The sequence below is a fragment of the Pseudocercospora fijiensis genome (genome assembly GCF_000340215.1).
Source record: "Pseudocercospora fijiensis CIRAD86 unplaced genomic scaffold MYCFIscaffold_6, whole genome shotgun sequence".
NCBI lineage: Eukaryota > Fungi > Ascomycota > Dothideomycetes > Mycosphaerellales > Mycosphaerellaceae > Pseudocercospora > Pseudocercospora fijiensis.
Window position 1 is genome coordinate 969,934 of NW_006921537.1, and position 16,529 is coordinate 986,462.

The 16,529-nt window shown below is 49.4% G+C and overlaps 7 protein-coding genes across 7 annotated transcripts; 4 read left to right on the plus strand and 3 right to left on the minus strand.

Moving 5' to 3' along the window:
• Positions 1-1,903: 1,903 nt before the first annotated feature.
• MYCFIDRAFT_176223 (uncharacterized protein) lies at positions 1,904-2,954 on the plus strand (the record flags this gene model as incomplete). Its single annotated transcript, XM_007930029.1, has 8 exons — positions 1,904-2,071; positions 2,100-2,121; positions 2,150-2,170; positions 2,207-2,495; positions 2,530-2,648; positions 2,687-2,750; positions 2,775-2,905; positions 2,929-2,954. The coding sequence occupies 8 exons, from the start codon at positions 1,904-1,906 to the stop codon at positions 2,952-2,954; spliced, it is 840 nt and encodes a 279-aa protein (XP_007928220.1).
• A 30-nt stretch (positions 2,955-2,984) lies between these two features.
• Positions 2,985-4,796, minus strand: MYCFIDRAFT_176224 (uncharacterized protein; the record flags this gene model as incomplete). Its single annotated transcript, XM_007930030.1, has 16 exons — positions 2,985-3,123; positions 3,163-3,195; positions 3,249-3,330; positions 3,359-3,419; positions 3,446-3,453; positions 3,482-3,600; positions 3,662-3,678; positions 3,727-3,748; positions 3,786-3,887; positions 3,949-4,085; positions 4,112-4,247; positions 4,272-4,361; positions 4,397-4,439; positions 4,531-4,571; positions 4,598-4,614; positions 4,647-4,796. 16 exons carry the CDS (start codon positions 4,794-4,796, stop codon positions 2,985-2,987), a joined length of 1,197 nt encoding a protein of 398 aa, XP_007928221.1.
• A 731-nt stretch (positions 4,797-5,527) lies between these two features.
• Positions 5,528-6,773, plus strand: MYCFIDRAFT_165711 (uncharacterized protein). Its single transcript, XM_007930031.1, has 2 exons — positions 5,528-6,175; positions 6,233-6,773. Exons 1-2 carry the CDS (start codon positions 5,639-5,641, stop codon positions 6,509-6,511), a joined length of 816 nt encoding a protein of 271 aa, XP_007928222.1. The 5' UTR covers positions 5,528-5,638; the 3' UTR covers positions 6,512-6,773.
• Positions 6,774-7,741: 968 nt separating this feature from the next.
• MYCFIDRAFT_155134 (uncharacterized protein) lies at positions 7,742-8,753 on the minus strand (the record flags this gene model as incomplete). Its single annotated transcript, XM_007930032.1, has 2 exons — positions 8,681-8,753; positions 7,742-8,612 (listed from the first exon to the last, which is right to left on the minus strand). Coding segments are annotated over exons 1-2 (873 nt in total). The 5' UTR covers positions 8,683-8,753.
• A 165-nt stretch (positions 8,754-8,918) lies between these two features.
• Positions 8,919-10,627, minus strand: MYCFIDRAFT_72669 (uncharacterized protein). Its single transcript, XM_007929878.1, has 2 exons — positions 9,344-10,627; positions 8,919-9,289 (listed from the first exon to the last, which is right to left on the minus strand). The coding sequence occupies exons 1-2, from the start codon at positions 10,529-10,531 to the stop codon at positions 9,128-9,130; spliced, it is 1,350 nt and encodes a 449-aa protein (XP_007928069.1). The 5' UTR covers positions 10,532-10,627; the 3' UTR covers positions 8,919-9,127.
• Positions 10,628-10,955: 328 nt separating this feature from the next.
• MYCFIDRAFT_101139 (uncharacterized protein) lies at positions 10,956-11,612 on the plus strand (the record flags this gene model as incomplete). The annotated part of the gene is made up of 2 exons (XM_007930033.1): positions 10,956-11,129; positions 11,184-11,612. Coding segments are annotated over 2 exons (603 nt in total), but the record flags the coding sequence as incomplete, so codon positions are not given.
• Positions 11,613-11,873: 261 nt separating this feature from the next.
• Positions 11,874-14,270, plus strand: MYCFIDRAFT_20311 (uncharacterized protein; the record flags this gene model as incomplete). The annotated part of the gene is made up of 2 exons (XM_007929698.1): positions 11,874-12,869; positions 12,903-14,270. Coding segments are annotated over 2 exons (2,364 nt in total), but the record flags the coding sequence as incomplete, so codon positions are not given.
• Between the last annotated feature and the right edge of the window lie 2,259 nt (positions 14,271-16,529).

A 16,529-nucleotide genomic window follows, 5' to 3' on the forward strand; every position in this document is an offset into this window, starting at 1 on the left:
GAAATCGGCTACTGTATGTTGTCCATCACGGTGGCTTTCGTGAAAAGCGTGATAAATTCAAGGAATCACTCACGCGGCCACCGCTGTAGGCAGTAGAATAGTGCAACCCCCTCATTCGGCAAGATCATCAGCCTTTCGACAGTTCAGCCCTCCACAGCCTGGCCTGGCTTATTAGTACGACATGCATTCCTTTGCTCTCTTCCCGCAGCTTTTCGTGCTCGTGCACGCTGGGATTGCGCCTCTCCTGCAGGCTGACATTAATTCTCCTAGGAAGTCCGCAGCCGAAAGCACAGTGCGTGTCGGAGCACGTGCCACCGAACATGTCCGTGGCATTGCAAAGCTCTGCTCTCGACGCCATGCCTCGCGTTTAAGAAAGACCACTCCGGCAAGCTCCGTTCTGTGGTTGAATACTGGCAATGAACATGTTCACCTTTAGCTGCTCTCCACACGCTGCAACTTGCAAACTTGGCAAACGCCAAACGAACAGGCTTCAGGCTTCGTGCATCGCGGAAATCTGGCCGTCTGGCGCCTGCACAACTATTACCGATGCTGTGGCATTGGTAAAGCTAGAGATACTAACAGAACACTTGATCCAGGCAACTCGAGTCGATTTCCTCGACTCGGAGCATTAATGCCCTGCAAAATGTGGTCGACTTGCTCTTGTGCAGCATTTCTACTAGGCACAGCATGTTTGCCGAAATTCCTCATCCTTGTACATATCTCCGCATGAAACCTTCCTAGCTTGCGTTCGAAGCCTGAAACGTGATTAAGGACTACCACATCTCTGCAGCTAGTATCATTGTGAGCTTGTTCTCCGATCGCAGAGGAGCAACACATGCTACGCGTGCAACTTCGTGGCCTTTCAGAAGCACAAGGTGTCCAGAGTCATCTCCAAAGAACCCAAGGCAAGGACTCGCAAGCCTGGATCGAATTGAGGCAAGCATTATCAATCAGGTTCTAGACCTTTGGCATACTTCACTTGCGTACCTTTGCCAACATCCTCCGGCGATTACCAATTTTCAGGTCCACGGCACCACGAGCACCTCCTGCACGCCCAATTTCTTGTCATGGCTGACACATGATGTTTCCAGGATCCGGGCTGCTTGAGGTATCGACGGGCCGTGCGGACACTAGCAGTGTTTCCAGCATGGCCTTTGTTGCGGTTAGGAGTCGACTCCGTGGAGGATTCTGTCAGCTGTCTTTGAGGAATGAGACCATTCATTAGGAAGCAGCGAAGCTTAGCGTTAATCTCGTGCAACGACAAGAACATTCATACACCTTCACATTGACGGACTAAGATGTTCACAACTTCAATGATCCTTCCGAATACATCTGAGGCAGCTCAATTCAGAACGTGAAGGCAGGGCGACATCGTGAAAGGCCGCCGGGAGGAAGGGCAGACATCCAACAGAAGTGAATCTGCAATTTGTCTCCCCGAATCTGCCGATACTGTCCCGGGTTTAAAAAATCGCTTGGAATCATGAGTTCACGAAACGGAAGTTGCGAGTGTGTGGTGATGGTCCATCTCTGGTTCAGCCCCTCTGCAAGTAGCAGAGGCAGGTACAAAACGCACCTTCCACCATCGGATCTTGAACTGACTGCACCTGGTCACTACTCCTGGTCTTCGATGAAGACTTCTTCGAGCCGCTAAACCAAATCGAGAAGCATGTGAGAAAGTGATGATAGATCGTGGAAGGTGCGTACGAGGAAGGAAGTCACATCGGGCGTCTGAGAAAGAGGTAGGTGATGATTTCCTTCAAAGCGAGCGTGACACCTGACGAACTAATCCTACAAGGGGAATGGCAGTGACGACGTAGTTGCTGTGCTGCGCTCGCGGTCGTCAAACATTGACACCACAATCCTCAAGCATCGCCAACGAAACGACCAATTCACGTGCATAGCTATGAAGTCTCCATATTCGGGATGGCTCTGCGATGACTCAGTGACCAGTTCGCAGATTCGGCTGGCTGCGAAACGTCCATCCCACTTGACCGAAACTCAGGCCATCCTGGACTATTTCTATAACATGATGTGGCTATCCAAAGTCAAAGACAATCTCAGGCTCTTAGCGGTCGCTCAGCTTCGCAACACACATTCAGATCATGGTATCATATGGCTTCAGTCGCAGTACAAGTCGATCTACAACCAGAACGACAATCGAAGGCCGTAAGTGAAACGGACACCTGATGAAAGCGTTCGAAGACAGCTCTGCTCACTATACCCTGTTTTACAACTAGAAACCTGCAACTCGTCTCGAAAGCATTCCTCGATAACCATGGTTTCTATATCTGGCCTGAACATGCAGCTGCGCGCGGCCATTTGGACCCACCTCAAAGCTCAGACTTATCACAACTGAGTTTTGATTTTTGGAATATGACCAGACGTCGTCCACAGCATCATTCTCAAGGTCCCATCTACGCCACAGACGCGAGAAATCCGGGAAAGGTGAAGAGAGAGGGCACAAAGAGGTATCGTAATGAGACGGAGGAGATCCTGTAAGTGGCATTCATCTGCTTTGCTCGGGACGAGAGATGTACAATTATGGGATGGAGCGAGCACCTCTATTGCTGAGCAGCTGAGCCACTTCAAGAGGATTGCTAATTTTTCTTTACTGACAGACACTCCAAGCTTGGTGAGATTATACAGGAGTACTTCTACGTTCTCCTGGACACGATCGATGCCGCAGATTTGATTGGTGAGCTTCCCGACGAAGCAGAGCTCGAGCGACTTCGGGACCAAGTCATCGGCGGGTGAGATGACTTCACGCCGTTCAGTATGTGGAGGTTGAATGAAGACATCCGTAACGCGGAATTGCAATCCTTCGGCAAAAAACCGAAATGTTCGACGCTACGTTACATGGAATACTGTGTCATTCTTTGGACAGCACAGCATCCGATGCTTGGAAGTATCACACAATCATTGCAATAGCCGTGGTAATTAGTACGAGGAGTTGATCCTGCAGCAGGAACTAAAATCTTCGCACTTCAAGATTTCTGGTTCTTGTCACATTGTACCGCCTCATTGATTGGGAACTTGATTCGCAATCGCCGGTATGGACGATGCAAAGGACAAGGACTTACTAGGTCGCGCAAGTGCAGAGCATACTTCGGTGTCTGGAAGAGGCTGTTGGACGTCGCCGTAAAGTTGGGCCTCGATCGCTACTTCTCACCAGACACTACATCAGGCTGCAGAAGCCTTCAAGTCATGTCCTTCTAGGAGAGAATACCAAATTGGAAACACGACAACACGGCGACAGCCACACCGCGAAGGGGCGATAGGGCGATAGGGCGATACGACCATACGACCATACGACGAAGGCAGGTAACACGACTATAGTACAAGACGCGTTTAAGCACACTGATAGAGCTTAGAATGAGGCGAAAGCTTCGCTCGCACTCCTCTAGGTACGCGCTAGCCGCCTATGAGCACATGTTACAGGTGGCACGGAAGGCTCTACGACAATCGTAAACTTAGGCGACACCGAATTGTGGGACGCTTTGTATCGAGCACTCGCAGAGATCCAGGAAAGCGCAGGCAGCGAATATTGCGTTCGTCGTCCTGGCCCGCTCGGTGCTCGTCGTCGCTCGGTACTCGTCGCTTCTGGAACACGTACGGGAAAAAAATGAAACCGAAATAGGAGATAAGCTTGCCTGGATCTCACCTTTCTTCACAGATCACCTCACATGCTGACCATTGTCATGATAGATGGGCTATAGGTAGCGAAACGGCTGAATGAAGAAGCCAGCCGCTGGAATAGGCAGTGATTGACACCTATAGAACGAAACCAGACGATCGATCGTGAGCGGCTCGCTAGCTGCGTGGTCGTGGCGCTGGCGGTAAGCGACTCGCTGGCTGTGTGGTCGTACTGTTGGTCGTGAGCGGCTCGACTACAGCACATGTTGTGCTCCAAAGTAGACAACGAAAATGCCAAAGACAGGGCCAAATCACGAACCAGAGCCTCTGTAGCTCTCAGCTTTCCTCTTCTCTGCTCCCTGCATGAGCTCCCCATAAGTTATTCCTCCGCGCGTCCTAGCAATACGACCTCCAAATATCATGCCATTCCATATCATTCCATGCCATTCAAGCTGTCTTGACACAGAATCTACTATACACCGGGAGCAAAGCGAAAGCGCGAGCCAGTACTACTTGAGATGTAACTGATGATGTATTCAGAAGAGGGCCAATCTACAGAAAGCCCAAAGATGAAGTGTGCAGTTGCAGCCTTAGGCATCATGTACGTAACAGACCTACACACACGTGCATCAAGTCACCCCCTTATCGCGTACATACGGCCAAACAAAGCAGGCCAAAGGGCCAAAGCAAACAAAGGGGTGTTAGGTGGGTGGAAACAGGCAGTTAAACTGGACAATAGGCATGTCTTCTATCTATTTAATACTTGGTAGTAGGCTGAGCGGCGCTTTTGATAGCGGCCTTGCAGTCTGCCAAATTCAACCACCAAATAAAGCGGCTATACTAGTATACTTAAGCTTATTAAGCGGATTAGTAAAGCTATTAGCGATCCAATTACACATACTAATCTAAGTAATGACAATAGTGCTACTAGCGATCTTCTTGCAGACACAACAAACCCTAGCACCCATATACCCAGTACGGCTATTAACACTCGTAGATTGAGTAACAGCGACAGCCAACTGATTATCTTCGTATAGCGTAATAGGCCCAACAGTGCCCTTATAACCAATCTCTTCCAACAACCGAGCCAGCAAACAAGAGAGCGTTGGTACAGAGAGATTGCAGCTCGACGCGGCAGCGTGCAATTGCGTGCGTACACACATGGACAGCAAGCACTTCGACACACACGCAGACAGCCTGATGAGAACAAACAAGGTGCCGGACAAGACCAAGACCAGGAGAGAGGATGAGGGCAGCGAGAAGTCACAGCAGCCAGTTACTGCCAGAGTACAAGTTCCACGGCGACTGCATTGGCTTGGGAAACTTCAGCGGGATATCAATAATCCTCAAGTCTCCGATTTCGATGTATGCAAGATCCTAAAATACCAGTCAGAACGTGTAGCAGAGGAGCTGCAAGTGCTTGAGGCAAGAATGCGGGACATCAAGTCAAAGCAGGATGTCATCAACAGGCTCTGGTCGTACATGTCGTTCATTGCGAAGGAAGAAGGATGTAGGCAATGTGATGACGTTTCTGGCTGGGCGTTCGTTTGTTGAGCACATAGAAGAGCTTCGCAAGTTGAGGGAAGAGGGTTTCAAGCTGGAGCGTCCGGATGAGCGAGCAGTGTAGGACGAGGACGAGGCGAAGATGCTGAAGTTGAATCCTGCCGTGGGTATAAAGTAGCAGTACCAGAACCAGATTCGTCGTGACCGAAATGGTATGAAATGGTATTGGTGGTGGTGGTAGTGGTTGTAGTGATGTTTCCAACTGAGAAGTGGAAGGCACGGCTACACCCGCAATGTCCGTGCTGCGCAGCGCGTCACCCGCCGCAGCCTCCAAAGCGATCTCCGTCGTTGCATGTGAACATTGCCATCAACCCAACGTGACTTCCTCCAACAACCACTTCCAGCTTCCAGCCTTCAAATCCACCATCAACACCACCTCACCATACATTGCACACCCAGTCGTCAAAATTGCGCGCACATCCCAAATCCACACGCCCAAAAGATGGCGGAAAACGAATGCTCCCAAATCCTCCGCCAGCTACACAGCTTCAAAGACGAACACGATGCCCGAACCCACTCAACCGCGCTCCTCTCACGCGCAAAGCTCGCCCTCCTGAAACTCAACGCCCTCGTCCCCCACGACGAGATTTCCCCCTCACAACTGAACCTCGCCATCAGCGTGCTCGAAACCGGCGCACTCCTCAGCATCCAACTCAAAGACACCGAAGCCTTCACACGCTACTTCCAACAACTACAACCCTTCTACGCCATCCCCGCATCGCGAAGACAGCAAAGTAATGAGGGAAAAGTCACGGGATTGTATTTGTTGCTGCTGTTGAGTGTGGGTGATTATGCGGGCTTTCATACTGTGCTTGAGGGTTTGCAGACGAGTAGTGGGAAGGATCAGATCGAGAAGGATGAGTTTATTCAGTATCCTGTCAGACTGGAACAGGCGCTGATGGAAGGGAGTTATGATAAGGTTTGGGGAGAGACGAAGGCGGAGAGGGTGCCGAGTGCGGAGTTTGCCGTTTTCTCAGAGGTATGGTGTTGAGAGATCACAGGTTTGAGGATTTGTTTACTGACATGGCTGTTGCAGGTCCTCATCGACACCATTCGATCCGAAATTGCATCTTGCTCCGAACGCGCTTACCCTTCTCTCCCCATCTCGAACACGAAGAACCTGCTCTTCCTCGACTCCGAAGGCGCGGTCATCCAATTCGCAAAGGCAAGAGGCTGGGTCGCGAAGGATGGTAGGGTCTACTTCCCACAACAGGAAGCTGATGCATTGGCGGCCGAGAAGGATGTCATGAGCAACAGCGACGTGGTGATTGAGAACACGTTGGGCTATGCGAGGAAGCTGGAGACTATTGTGTAATACTCTGCTCTTGGATGCGGATGAATTTATCTCAAGGAAATATCCACGCCGTCTACGATGGGGATAGCATCGTGGACAAGAAGCGAAGCAGAGCTTGGAAGCGCACTTCCATGAGGCAACTGATCCTCATCCAGACCTCGAAGGAGAACTGGCCTTAATCGCAGACACCCGACCTAGATGGCTTAGCGAGGGCCAAAGGACTAGAGCCAGGAGTATGTACAATTAGAGCGAGTACGTATGGATCAAGAGCATGAATCTCGCTAATGCGGGGCCCATCCTTCCTTCCTCACTTCCTTCTTTCGTCCTTCGCGTGCAAAACCTCATTCTTGGCTGCAGAGAGTACAATATGTAGTAGAGAGCAGGGTTTGAGAACGGCTGAATAATCACATGGATCCTACACAAAATCCCTTCGTCCTACTGACACGGCACTGACTTCTACATGTGTAAAGATGGAATAGTCGATTCTGGCTTTCCTTGCTTTGGACCCGGATATTCTCTAGGGCTCTACGCCACGGTTGAAGAAATTGTGCGCCACTTGTCCAGAATACGATGCCATAAACACCCAAGAAGAGAAGAAGTCTTGCCGTGGATGGAAAAGCATCGAAGCTCTTCCTCTTTGTTACAGCTGCAAAGATAGTCTGATGGTCATCGATATCTGATGCATCTTTCCCCCATCCCCTGTCCACCCAAGCCCACGAAGCCAACCAGAACATACCCAATCAGGATACTTTCAATTCTCGAACTCCCAACTTCGCCTTCCCGAAGTCGAGATATGCCTCAGCTCATGTTCCTGTATGACTCCTCCCGTCAAGCTGTCTTCGCTTCTCATGATGGGCCCGGATATCCTTCAACTTTTCAGCCGACCATGGACCATCATCATGAATATGCAGACATCTATCGTCCATATAACCGAACATGCTGCGAGTCCGAGGTTGCTGCCACTCGTACTTCTCAATAAGACGATCCTGAAGGGCGGCTGCTGTGATGACTTCTGCACTTGATCGTCTCCAGGTAGAGTCAGATTGGAGGAAGAGGCGGAAGTCCAGGCCGGAACCTGGAATACAGATCGCTAGACACTTTTCGGCAATATCCTCAAACGTCAAGCCACCGTCGTTGTGAATGTGTCTGGTCTCGAAGCGTCCTTTGTCTCGAAGATGGAGGGGAGAAGGCGCGGCACGCGGCATTCATCTTGGCGGTCTTTTGAACGAGCGCAAGTGAATCTTCCTCTTCTCAGTCACCACTACTACTCCTAGTCCTCACATGTGTCATCAAACTCGGTGGACTTCCCCACTCATGCGTCCTCGTACTCCCCGGTGTGCCTGGCCTTCTCCTCTCTACCGGACTCCAATGTCTCTTCAACGCATCCCCAATAACCTCATCCTCATCGGCTTCCCCGGGCGTCTTCATCCCACCATCATCCTCCACAATCCTCACTCCAGCAGCCCTCATCTTCTCCCTCTCCGCATTCTCCTTTGCACCTTCCTGTTTCCTCCTCTCAGACTCGGCCACAAGATTTTTGAAATAAACTTCCGCAGCAACAGTCTGGCTGTATGCGAGCGGTGTCCAGTCGTAATTGTTTTTCGCGAGAGGATTTGCGCCTGCTGCGAGGAGGATGCGGAGGGCTTTTAAACTGCCTGATGCGGAAGCGTGGTGGAGAGGTGTGTTACCGTCGAGGTCTCTACCATGTGGATTCGCAGGGAAGTCGGAGTCTTGGAGTAAGATGGGTATGAGGGCTGTGGAGTTCGGATGTTGAGCTGCCATTGCTAGAGCATCTAGTCCTGCTTTATCGCTGTAGGGAATGCATCTTGGGAACGTCTTGGCCAGGACAGTTCCGACTTCCACATGGCCATTCTTCGCGGCTAACATCAAAGGCGTGTCATGGTCTGAGTTGCGACTGATTTCGTGCTCGTCATGTCCATAGCGTATGAGCAGTCCGGCGATCTCGGTGAAGCCATGAGAGGCTGCTATGTGTAGACTCGTGTTGCTTTTGTCGGCGAAGTCGGGGTTTTGGAGAAGCTTTGGATTATTGCGTACAATACGTTCGACTAATAAGACATCGTTAAGGAGAATTGCACGCCGCAGGCGCGTCGATCGGTCAATCCTGTGATGTTGTGAGCACTCATGATCTTTGGTGGAATTGTTGGATTGAGATTGAACCCTGACGCGTACATTTTCTCGTGTCGTTAATTCATGGCGATCGTACAAGGTACCTGAGTCCTGCTCAAGGTTGCACAGCCTCCGTGTTCGAAGTGGAGGTGTTCGTGAAGTGGAAGTCAGCAACGTCGATGGGAAGTGAAGTTCACAGTACTGTACGTGGGGCAAGCTTCAAGTTGGCTGCGCTCATCTCGAAGCATTTCATGAACTTCACATAACCGCTGAAAGCCATACTTTGATCGAGATGTTGATAAAATATTGAAGCCACTTTTTTTCAGAGTGGGCTGGCTATAGCACACAGACATCTTATGTACAGTACATATCGCTATACGTGGTCGGCCTTCGACCAGGACATATCGTATATTCGCTGGAATACTCCACAACGCCGCGCTCGCCGCAACACCTTCTGTGGGTGCACGAATGCTCTCATTCGATTGAGTGTATGATCGCCCAAGTTCGTCTCTATTTTCTACGTTTCATAACTTTTGAGCACATATCGATAAGACCGACTTTGGCCTCGCTGTCTGGGAAGCTGGAGATCGCTCTCGCTGCCTTGTCAACGTAGTCTTGTGCAAGAGCTCGTGTCTGCTCTATGCCATCACTCTGTATGACCATATCTCGCGCCTGTTCAACGTCAGCTGAAACATAAGACCACTGCAGCTGGAGGTCAAAACTTACCCTTTGAACATCACCCTCCTGTGAGAACTTACGGCCTACAAAGGCTCCGAGCTCCGGGTTATCCTTCCAGGCGAAAAGGAGAGGTGCAGTAGCAAGACCAAGTTCCAGATCAGCACCTGCTGGCTTACCCAGCTCTGACCCGCTCACGGTATAGTCGAGCATGTCATCTACCAGCTGAAACGCAAGACCGAGGTTCTTGCCGTACTGGTAGGCTGCCTCAACAACCTCCGCCGGATGCTCGCCTAGCAGAGCAGCAGCTCGGCATGATTTGCTGATCAAACTTGCCGACTTCAAGTACGTCTTCTGCAAGTAGTAGGTGATAGTATCCTCACTCCACGATGGATTGCGCTCGTCCAATGCTGTGTTCTTCAACTGCATGAATTCCCCCTCCACAAGGTTCGCAATGACTGTCGCAAGTAGCTCCGTCACTTCTGGGTCACGTAGTCGTGCCAATGCCACAGACGCTCTTCCCAAGAGAAAATCGCCTGCCAAGACTGCCATCTTATTACCAAATTCAATGTTTGCAGATGTGTTCCCTCGCCGCGATTCGGAGTGATCGATCACGTCGTCGTGTAGTAAGGAGGCCGTGTGAATGAGCTCGGTGATTTCTGCTAATCGTCGTTGAGTTGGCAGGACGGAGCTATCGCTTGCGGCCTCTTGAACGCTCGCAGCGCAAAGCGGTGAAGTATCGGGATTGACATCATTGAGCACTGAAGATGACGATATAGGTGTATCGATTGTACCTTGGACACTGCTGTTCGTTCGCCGTCGTTTCGGCAGTAAAGAGGTTGCTTGCGACATGAGTAGCACAAGCATTGGCCGGACATATTTTCCCTCGGATTGTGTGTAGTACTTTGACACTGTGTCCAACATTGGATGTCCCGAGCCTAGCAACTGCTGTATATTCCCCGTCATAAACTTCATCTCTTTCGCAACACTCCTCAATGGATCAATGCTCAGTGGTCCTGCTGGTGGCGGGCCATTGAATATTTGCTTCGCTGCTGTTACCGCAGCAGCAACAGCAGACTGTTCCCTCTTCGGCGAATCATTGTACGTTTTCCGTTTGGTGTTGTGAAAGCCACGAGATAAGATTGGTCGAAAGCATTCAGGACAACATGGTGGGAAGGATTGAGGTTTTGCTGTGAAGGTCCCAACAAAAGCACGCGAGGGTGCTATCGGCCGAGGCATAAATCGTGTTCGAGTTCAATCGGGATGTGGCTCAATCGCAGCAGAGGCAAGGAAACAGCAATTTGAACTTTTGAGTATGGTAAGAAATGAAGGTCGGGCGTCGCTCGCAATCATCAGTGAGAGTCGAAAAGGTGCTCCAGAGAGCGGAGTCCATGACACTGGGCCCAGATCCGAATGCGAAACCTTAATTTCTATCCTGTTCTTTCCGAACAAGCACCCGTGATGCCACCATGCCACCATCCTCTGTCACGGCACTGTCTCTCAAGCAAAGTCGGAACGCCGTCAACTGTCGAGGACTTACAAACTGTGGGGCATGGTCCTTCTCACCATCACGGCTCCTGCCAAAGCCGCTATAGATGACTTTTGCAGGCTGAAGTTATCCTCAACCCGCGGAGACGAGTGCGATGAAGAACGCGTCGAGGAGCTCTCCAAAGCCGAGATAGGTAGCCCGATAGAGCATCAAGAGCTCATTGACGTATCAAAATATCTCGTTTCCCATGGTCGGTGTGATGGTAGGATTGCAAAGGAATGGCGTCTGGACACGCTGCTCAGGGGCGCGTGTGTCTACAGACCTCCGCCACCACCCAAGCCAGAGCCAGTAAGCCTGTAACCCCAAACCCTTGACTCGATGGTGGTATTGATAGCCCGGCAGACATCAGAATACAAAGCGTTGATGCAACGGCTTCGTAAGCTAGAAGAGCAACGCGAGTACGAGCGCATGATCAATCCTGCCCCGAAGCTGGAGACATTCAGCCAGCGCTTTCCGAAGGCTACACATAGCTTCGGACCGAGTTACAACACCGCTGACGAGCTTGACGAAGTCACGTACTCTGATGTCAATCGGCAGATGATTCTCATAATCAATGTACTCATTTCCATCGTCTGCACGAGCGTAGCCGTGTGGATGGCAGCTCGTCGCTGGAACGTGGTACCACGTATGTTACTGGCTTTCGTCAGTAGTGCTGTAGTTGCTGTCGCAGAAGTCGCCATTTACATGGGCTATATCAAACGGATTGGCGATGCTAAGACCAAAGAGCGCAAGGCGATCGAGAAGAAGGAAATCGTCGATACATGGGTCATTGATGGCAGGTCAACAGCTCAGCACACGAAAATCTCTGACTCTGTACGATTCAGAAAAGGCAAGCATAGGTAGGCGCTTGCAAAACGACTCCGCCTCTCACTGCCTTGCCTTGCCGTGAAAGCTCAGAAATCACGCTCAAACGCGGCTTTCACGCGATTGGCGGGACGGGGCGCAAATTCCACACCGACCACTGGGCACAGAAGACGCGACCGAACAGAAAGTCATCGACATCACAACCACATTGTGCCAGGCGAGATGGCGCCCAAGGACTTCCACCATCCCTTCCAGCCTTACGACATCCAACAGCAATTCATGGAAGCGGTGTATGACTGCATCGAGCACAAGCAGGTCGGAATTTTCGAGTCACCCACTGGAACTGGCAAGTCACTGAGTCTGATATGTGGCGCCCTTACCTGGTTGAGAGAACACAAGCGGAAGACTTTCGACGAGGCTCTAGCTACGGTAGAAGTGGATGACGATGAGCCAGACTGGATGACGCAACACGCTCGTGAAGCACGAAGCCGAGAAATCAGGCAGATGAGAGGAGATCTCGAGGCACGCTTGTCTGCAGTTCGCGAACGTGAGCGAAAGATCAAGGAGCGCGCTGCGACGGAGGAGCGTCCTTTCAAAAGGCAGAAACCAGCGAAAACTGACATCGAGGATATGGCGGAGGAGGAGCAATTTGTACTCGAAGAATATGAAAGCGACGATGAGATCAAGTCTGCTGGCAATGCTCAATACTCAGCCGAGACGACTAAGCTTATGGAGAAACTCGGGTTGCTACCGAAGTCTGGTGAGAGCCAAGCGAAGGAGGAGGAGCTAGAGGAGCTCAAAGTCTTCTTCTGCTCCAGAACTCATTCGCAACTATCACAATTCATTGGCGAGCTGAAACGGGTATCATTACCACCGGGTCTTCCTCCCGAAGACAACACTGGAGAGCAGTCATCCAAACTTACAGAAGAACTCAAGCACTTGACCTTAGGTTCACGCAAGAATCTTTGCATCAATCCTAAAGTCAATAAGCTGGCCGGCCTGACTGCCATCAACGAGCGATGCATTGAGCTTCAGCAGTCAAACAGGGCGGGCGATAAGAAGTGCTCGTTCTTGCCTACCAAAGATCAACAGGATGTGGTACTTGACTTCCGAGATCACGCCCTGTCCAGAATCCGTGACATTGAAGATCTCGCAAAGCTTGGATCCAAGCTGGAACTATGTCCATACTATGCCTCACGCGCCGGAATTGGCCCTGCTGAGATGGTGACCCTGCCATACCCACTTCTACTGCAGAAGTCTGCACGTGAAGCCCTCGGAATCTCGCTGAAAGGTCATGTGGTTGTGATTGATGAAGCCCACAATCTCATGAACGCAGTGGAAGGGATTCACTCCGCTCGCATCACCGAGAATCAGCTCAGACGCGCCAAAGAGGGCCTAATCACCTACCTCCAAAAGTTCCGCAATCGGCTGAAAGGAAGTAATCGGACATATGTCACTCAGGTCGTCAGAGTTATCGACTCTCTACTCAGCTTCGTGGCCAGTGTGAAGGATCACAACATGTCTGGCAATGTAACCAGTCCGAGCGCTCTCCTCGCGGGCAAGGCTGTAGATCAGATCAATTTGAGCAAGCTTTCCCGCTATATTGACGAGAGTAAGTTGGCACGGAAGGTTGAAGGCTATATCGCGTTCGTTGCCCAGTCTGACACCGCCATCAAGAAAGAGCCCTCTACCATTCATCACGCAGCAGCCGATGTGCCGACTCTCATGCATCTCCAGAGCTTCTTGCTCTGCCTCATGAATCCGTCAAAGGAAGGCAGATTTCTGTGGTCCAAGGAAAGCGGCAACGTCGAGGTGCAGTACTTGCTTCTTAACGGATCAGAACACTTTCGGGGAATCGTCGAAGATGCCAGAGCCGTCATCCTAGCAGGAGGCACAATGTCTCCAATGGAAGAGTACAAGCAGGAATTATTCCCATACCTGACGAACGAGATCAAAACCTTCTCATGCGGCCACCTCATCCCGCCTGGCAATCTCTTCGTCCGCGCCATCTCCGCCGACAGCCAAGGACGACTAGACTTCAGCTTCAAATCACGAAACGACACCACCGCCATGCGTCTCGGCCAAGCTCTGATCAAAATCGCCTCCAAAGTGCAAGGCGGCATGGTCGTTTTCTTCCCAAGTTACAGCTACCTCGAAACCGTCCTCCGAACCTGGACCTCCCAACCCCTCATCCCACCCCTCTCATCCCTCAAACCCCTCTTCTCCGACAGCCGCTCCGTCTCCGCAGAAGAAACTTTCCGCTCCTTCACCTCAGCAATCCACACCAACCCTTCTCGCGGCGCTTTGCTTTTCTCTGTCATCGGCGGCAAACTCTCCGAAGGCATAAATTTCTCCGACGATCTCGGTCGCTGCGTTGTCGTCGTCGGCTTACCTTATCCTAATTTACAAGCTCCGGATTTAAAAGCAAAAATGGAATACCTGGGTGCGAGAGGTGGAGAGTATGCGGAAAATTTATGTATGAGAAGTGTCAATCAGGCGATTGGGAGGGTCATTCGTCACAAAGGTGATTGGGCTTCAATTCTGCTTTTTGATGCGAGGTTTGAGGATTTGCGGATCAAAAAGAAATTGCCCGGGTGGATTAGGGAGTGTATGGTAGCGGGGAGTGGTGGGAGGGTGGAGGATGTTGTGGGAGATGGGGAGGGAGGGTTGGGGGAGTTTTTTTATGGGAAGATGAAGAAGTGAGTGACTCAGGCCCTGAATACTTCGCTCGTCTTATTGTATAAGACAACCGTCTTATCTATAAGACAGGACCTACTTTATAAGACGCGTTAAATACTAATAAGTCAGCGGTTTATTATAAGACAGCTTAACTTATCTATAAGTCGTCTTTTATACGCTTATCTTGCGAAAGCTAGTATATAGCTATACTAGTTAGCTTTTATAAGACGATTATATGCCTTGTTGCCTTGTTTCTAGCAGTAGAGCCCCTAATTTAACTATCTCTTGCCCCTATTCTCGTGTTCTTACTCTTACTATATAGTAGTAGTAGTATAGTAGATACTATATTCGGCTATAGACGACGACTTAATCGAGGATATAGCTATTATTGCGGCTATATTCGTAGTACTATAAGCGCTCTGTATTCTTCTTAATAGTAAAGCGAAGGCGCCGAAGTATCGACTAGGTAGTATAATAACGACTCTTATAGCGCTAGAATTAGGTAGATAGTAGACGAAGATAATACTATATAGACTAGAAGAATACTACTATACGACGACGAGGCTCCGATAGCCTATTCTTCGAGCGTTAATTAATACCTTAGTAGAAGATTATAGACTTGCTAGAGAGCGTAGAATTAGTCTAGCGGAATAGGTAGTTATATTCCTTAATATAGCGGCTTACTATATAACTAACAACTGCTTACGGACTATCTATTAGCACTTACTATTATTAGGGCTAAAGAGGCTACACGTAATTAGCATATAACCAGGTTAAGTAAAGCTAGGGTCTTAGTGCCTTAGGCAGGGCTTAGCGCTTAGTAATAGGCTAACTTGCCTGCCTTCCTCCCTCTCCTCCTAGCTCCTTATCGAATACTACTCGTACCTACTACTACCCTATCTACCTGCTAATATAACCCTTCTTATATAGTATTCGATCTACCCTTTAAGGGCAGCAGCTAGATAGTCCTTATTTTAAGCTTTTAGCGGTATAGCTACAAACAAGACTAATCTAACTATATTGCGCCCGAAGAACGGGACCTATACGTACTATTCTATCGAAACAACCGTACCAATTATTAAGCAAGGCCTTCTATACGGCCTATTACACTAAGTTAATCTTACTAGACTAATATCTACTAATTCCGCTATATTCGTATCTTAGGGGCTAACAATATATTATTAGTATTACCCTCTATTATAATAGCTAGCTTATTACAAAACAACAACCGTGCTGCCGCTAGTAGCGCTAGCAACGACAACGCTAGTAGTATAGTGCCTGCTAAAGTGCCTGCTAAAGCGCCTACTAAAGTGCCTCCTACTAAGGTGCCTACTAAAGAGCCTACTAGAGGGCCTGCTAAAGAACTTATAATCGAAGGGGATGACCTATCGTTGCCCGTTAACGATATTCTTAACAACATTGTTAATCGACGATATAGCTAGCTAGCCTTTAGTCCTTAGCTAGTAGCGAGGCTTTAAGAAGCTACCTAAAACAGGCTTACTGCCTTACGTTAAGAACAACAGCTAAAGGATAATCTTCTCGAGATTCGCCGCCTCTAGGAATCTCTAACAACTACTGCTAAGCTAATAGCAGGACCTTCTTTACTACCTATCTAAAAGAAGGATGCTAAACTTAAGGACTATACCGTATTTAATAGCTCTAGTCGAAAGCAGTATAACGACTACATTCGTAACTGTAAACTTAACTAGCGCAACGTACTAAGAGCGCTACTAGACGACTATTCCTTAGTCGTATATGCTATGTAGTATATTAATAGCGACCTAAAGCGTACATAGGATAACTATTTTAACTCTCTTAACGATTAGACTGCTGTTTAGTAGCAGACCTACAAAACTATTATACTAGATACCCTTAGAAACCCTATACTAAGGCAACAATATGCTTAGGACCTATATCTTCGAGCTAAATAGAAGACTAATCAATCGGCTCGCTTATTCGAGGCCTATTTAAAAACCCTTAAAGACGACCTTCCGCCTAAGACTAATTCTATATAGATCTCCGAGATACGCCTAAAACTTAGATAGGAGCTTATCCTCGAATTAGACCGTCGCCGTGTATTCGAACAAGCTAATCTAATACGTATTCAATTTATAGTCGAAGTAGAAACAGCCGAACGAGCTATTTAGCTCTAATAACGACTAGAATTAAGGATCCGACTAACTAGCACTAACCGTAGCAACCGTA

Bases quoted from the DNA above. Each gene is read 5' to 3' on its own strand.
- MYCFIDRAFT_165711 (XM_007930031.1), top strand. From the start codon at position 5,639: ATGGCGGAAAACGAATGCTCCCAAATCCTCCGCCAGCTACACAGCTTC. The intron at 6,176-6,232 runs GTATGGTGTTGA...TGGCTGTTGCAG, and splicing joins AGTTTGCCGTTTTCTCAGAG to GTCCTCATCGACACCATTCG.
- MYCFIDRAFT_72669 (XM_007929878.1), bottom strand. From the start codon at position 10,531: ATGCCTCGGCCGATAGCACCCTCGCGTGCTTTTGTTGGGACCTTCACA. The intron at 9,290-9,343 runs GTAAGTTTTGAC...GACGTTGAACAG, and splicing joins AGGAGGGTGATGTTCAAAGG to GCGCGAGATATGGTCATACA.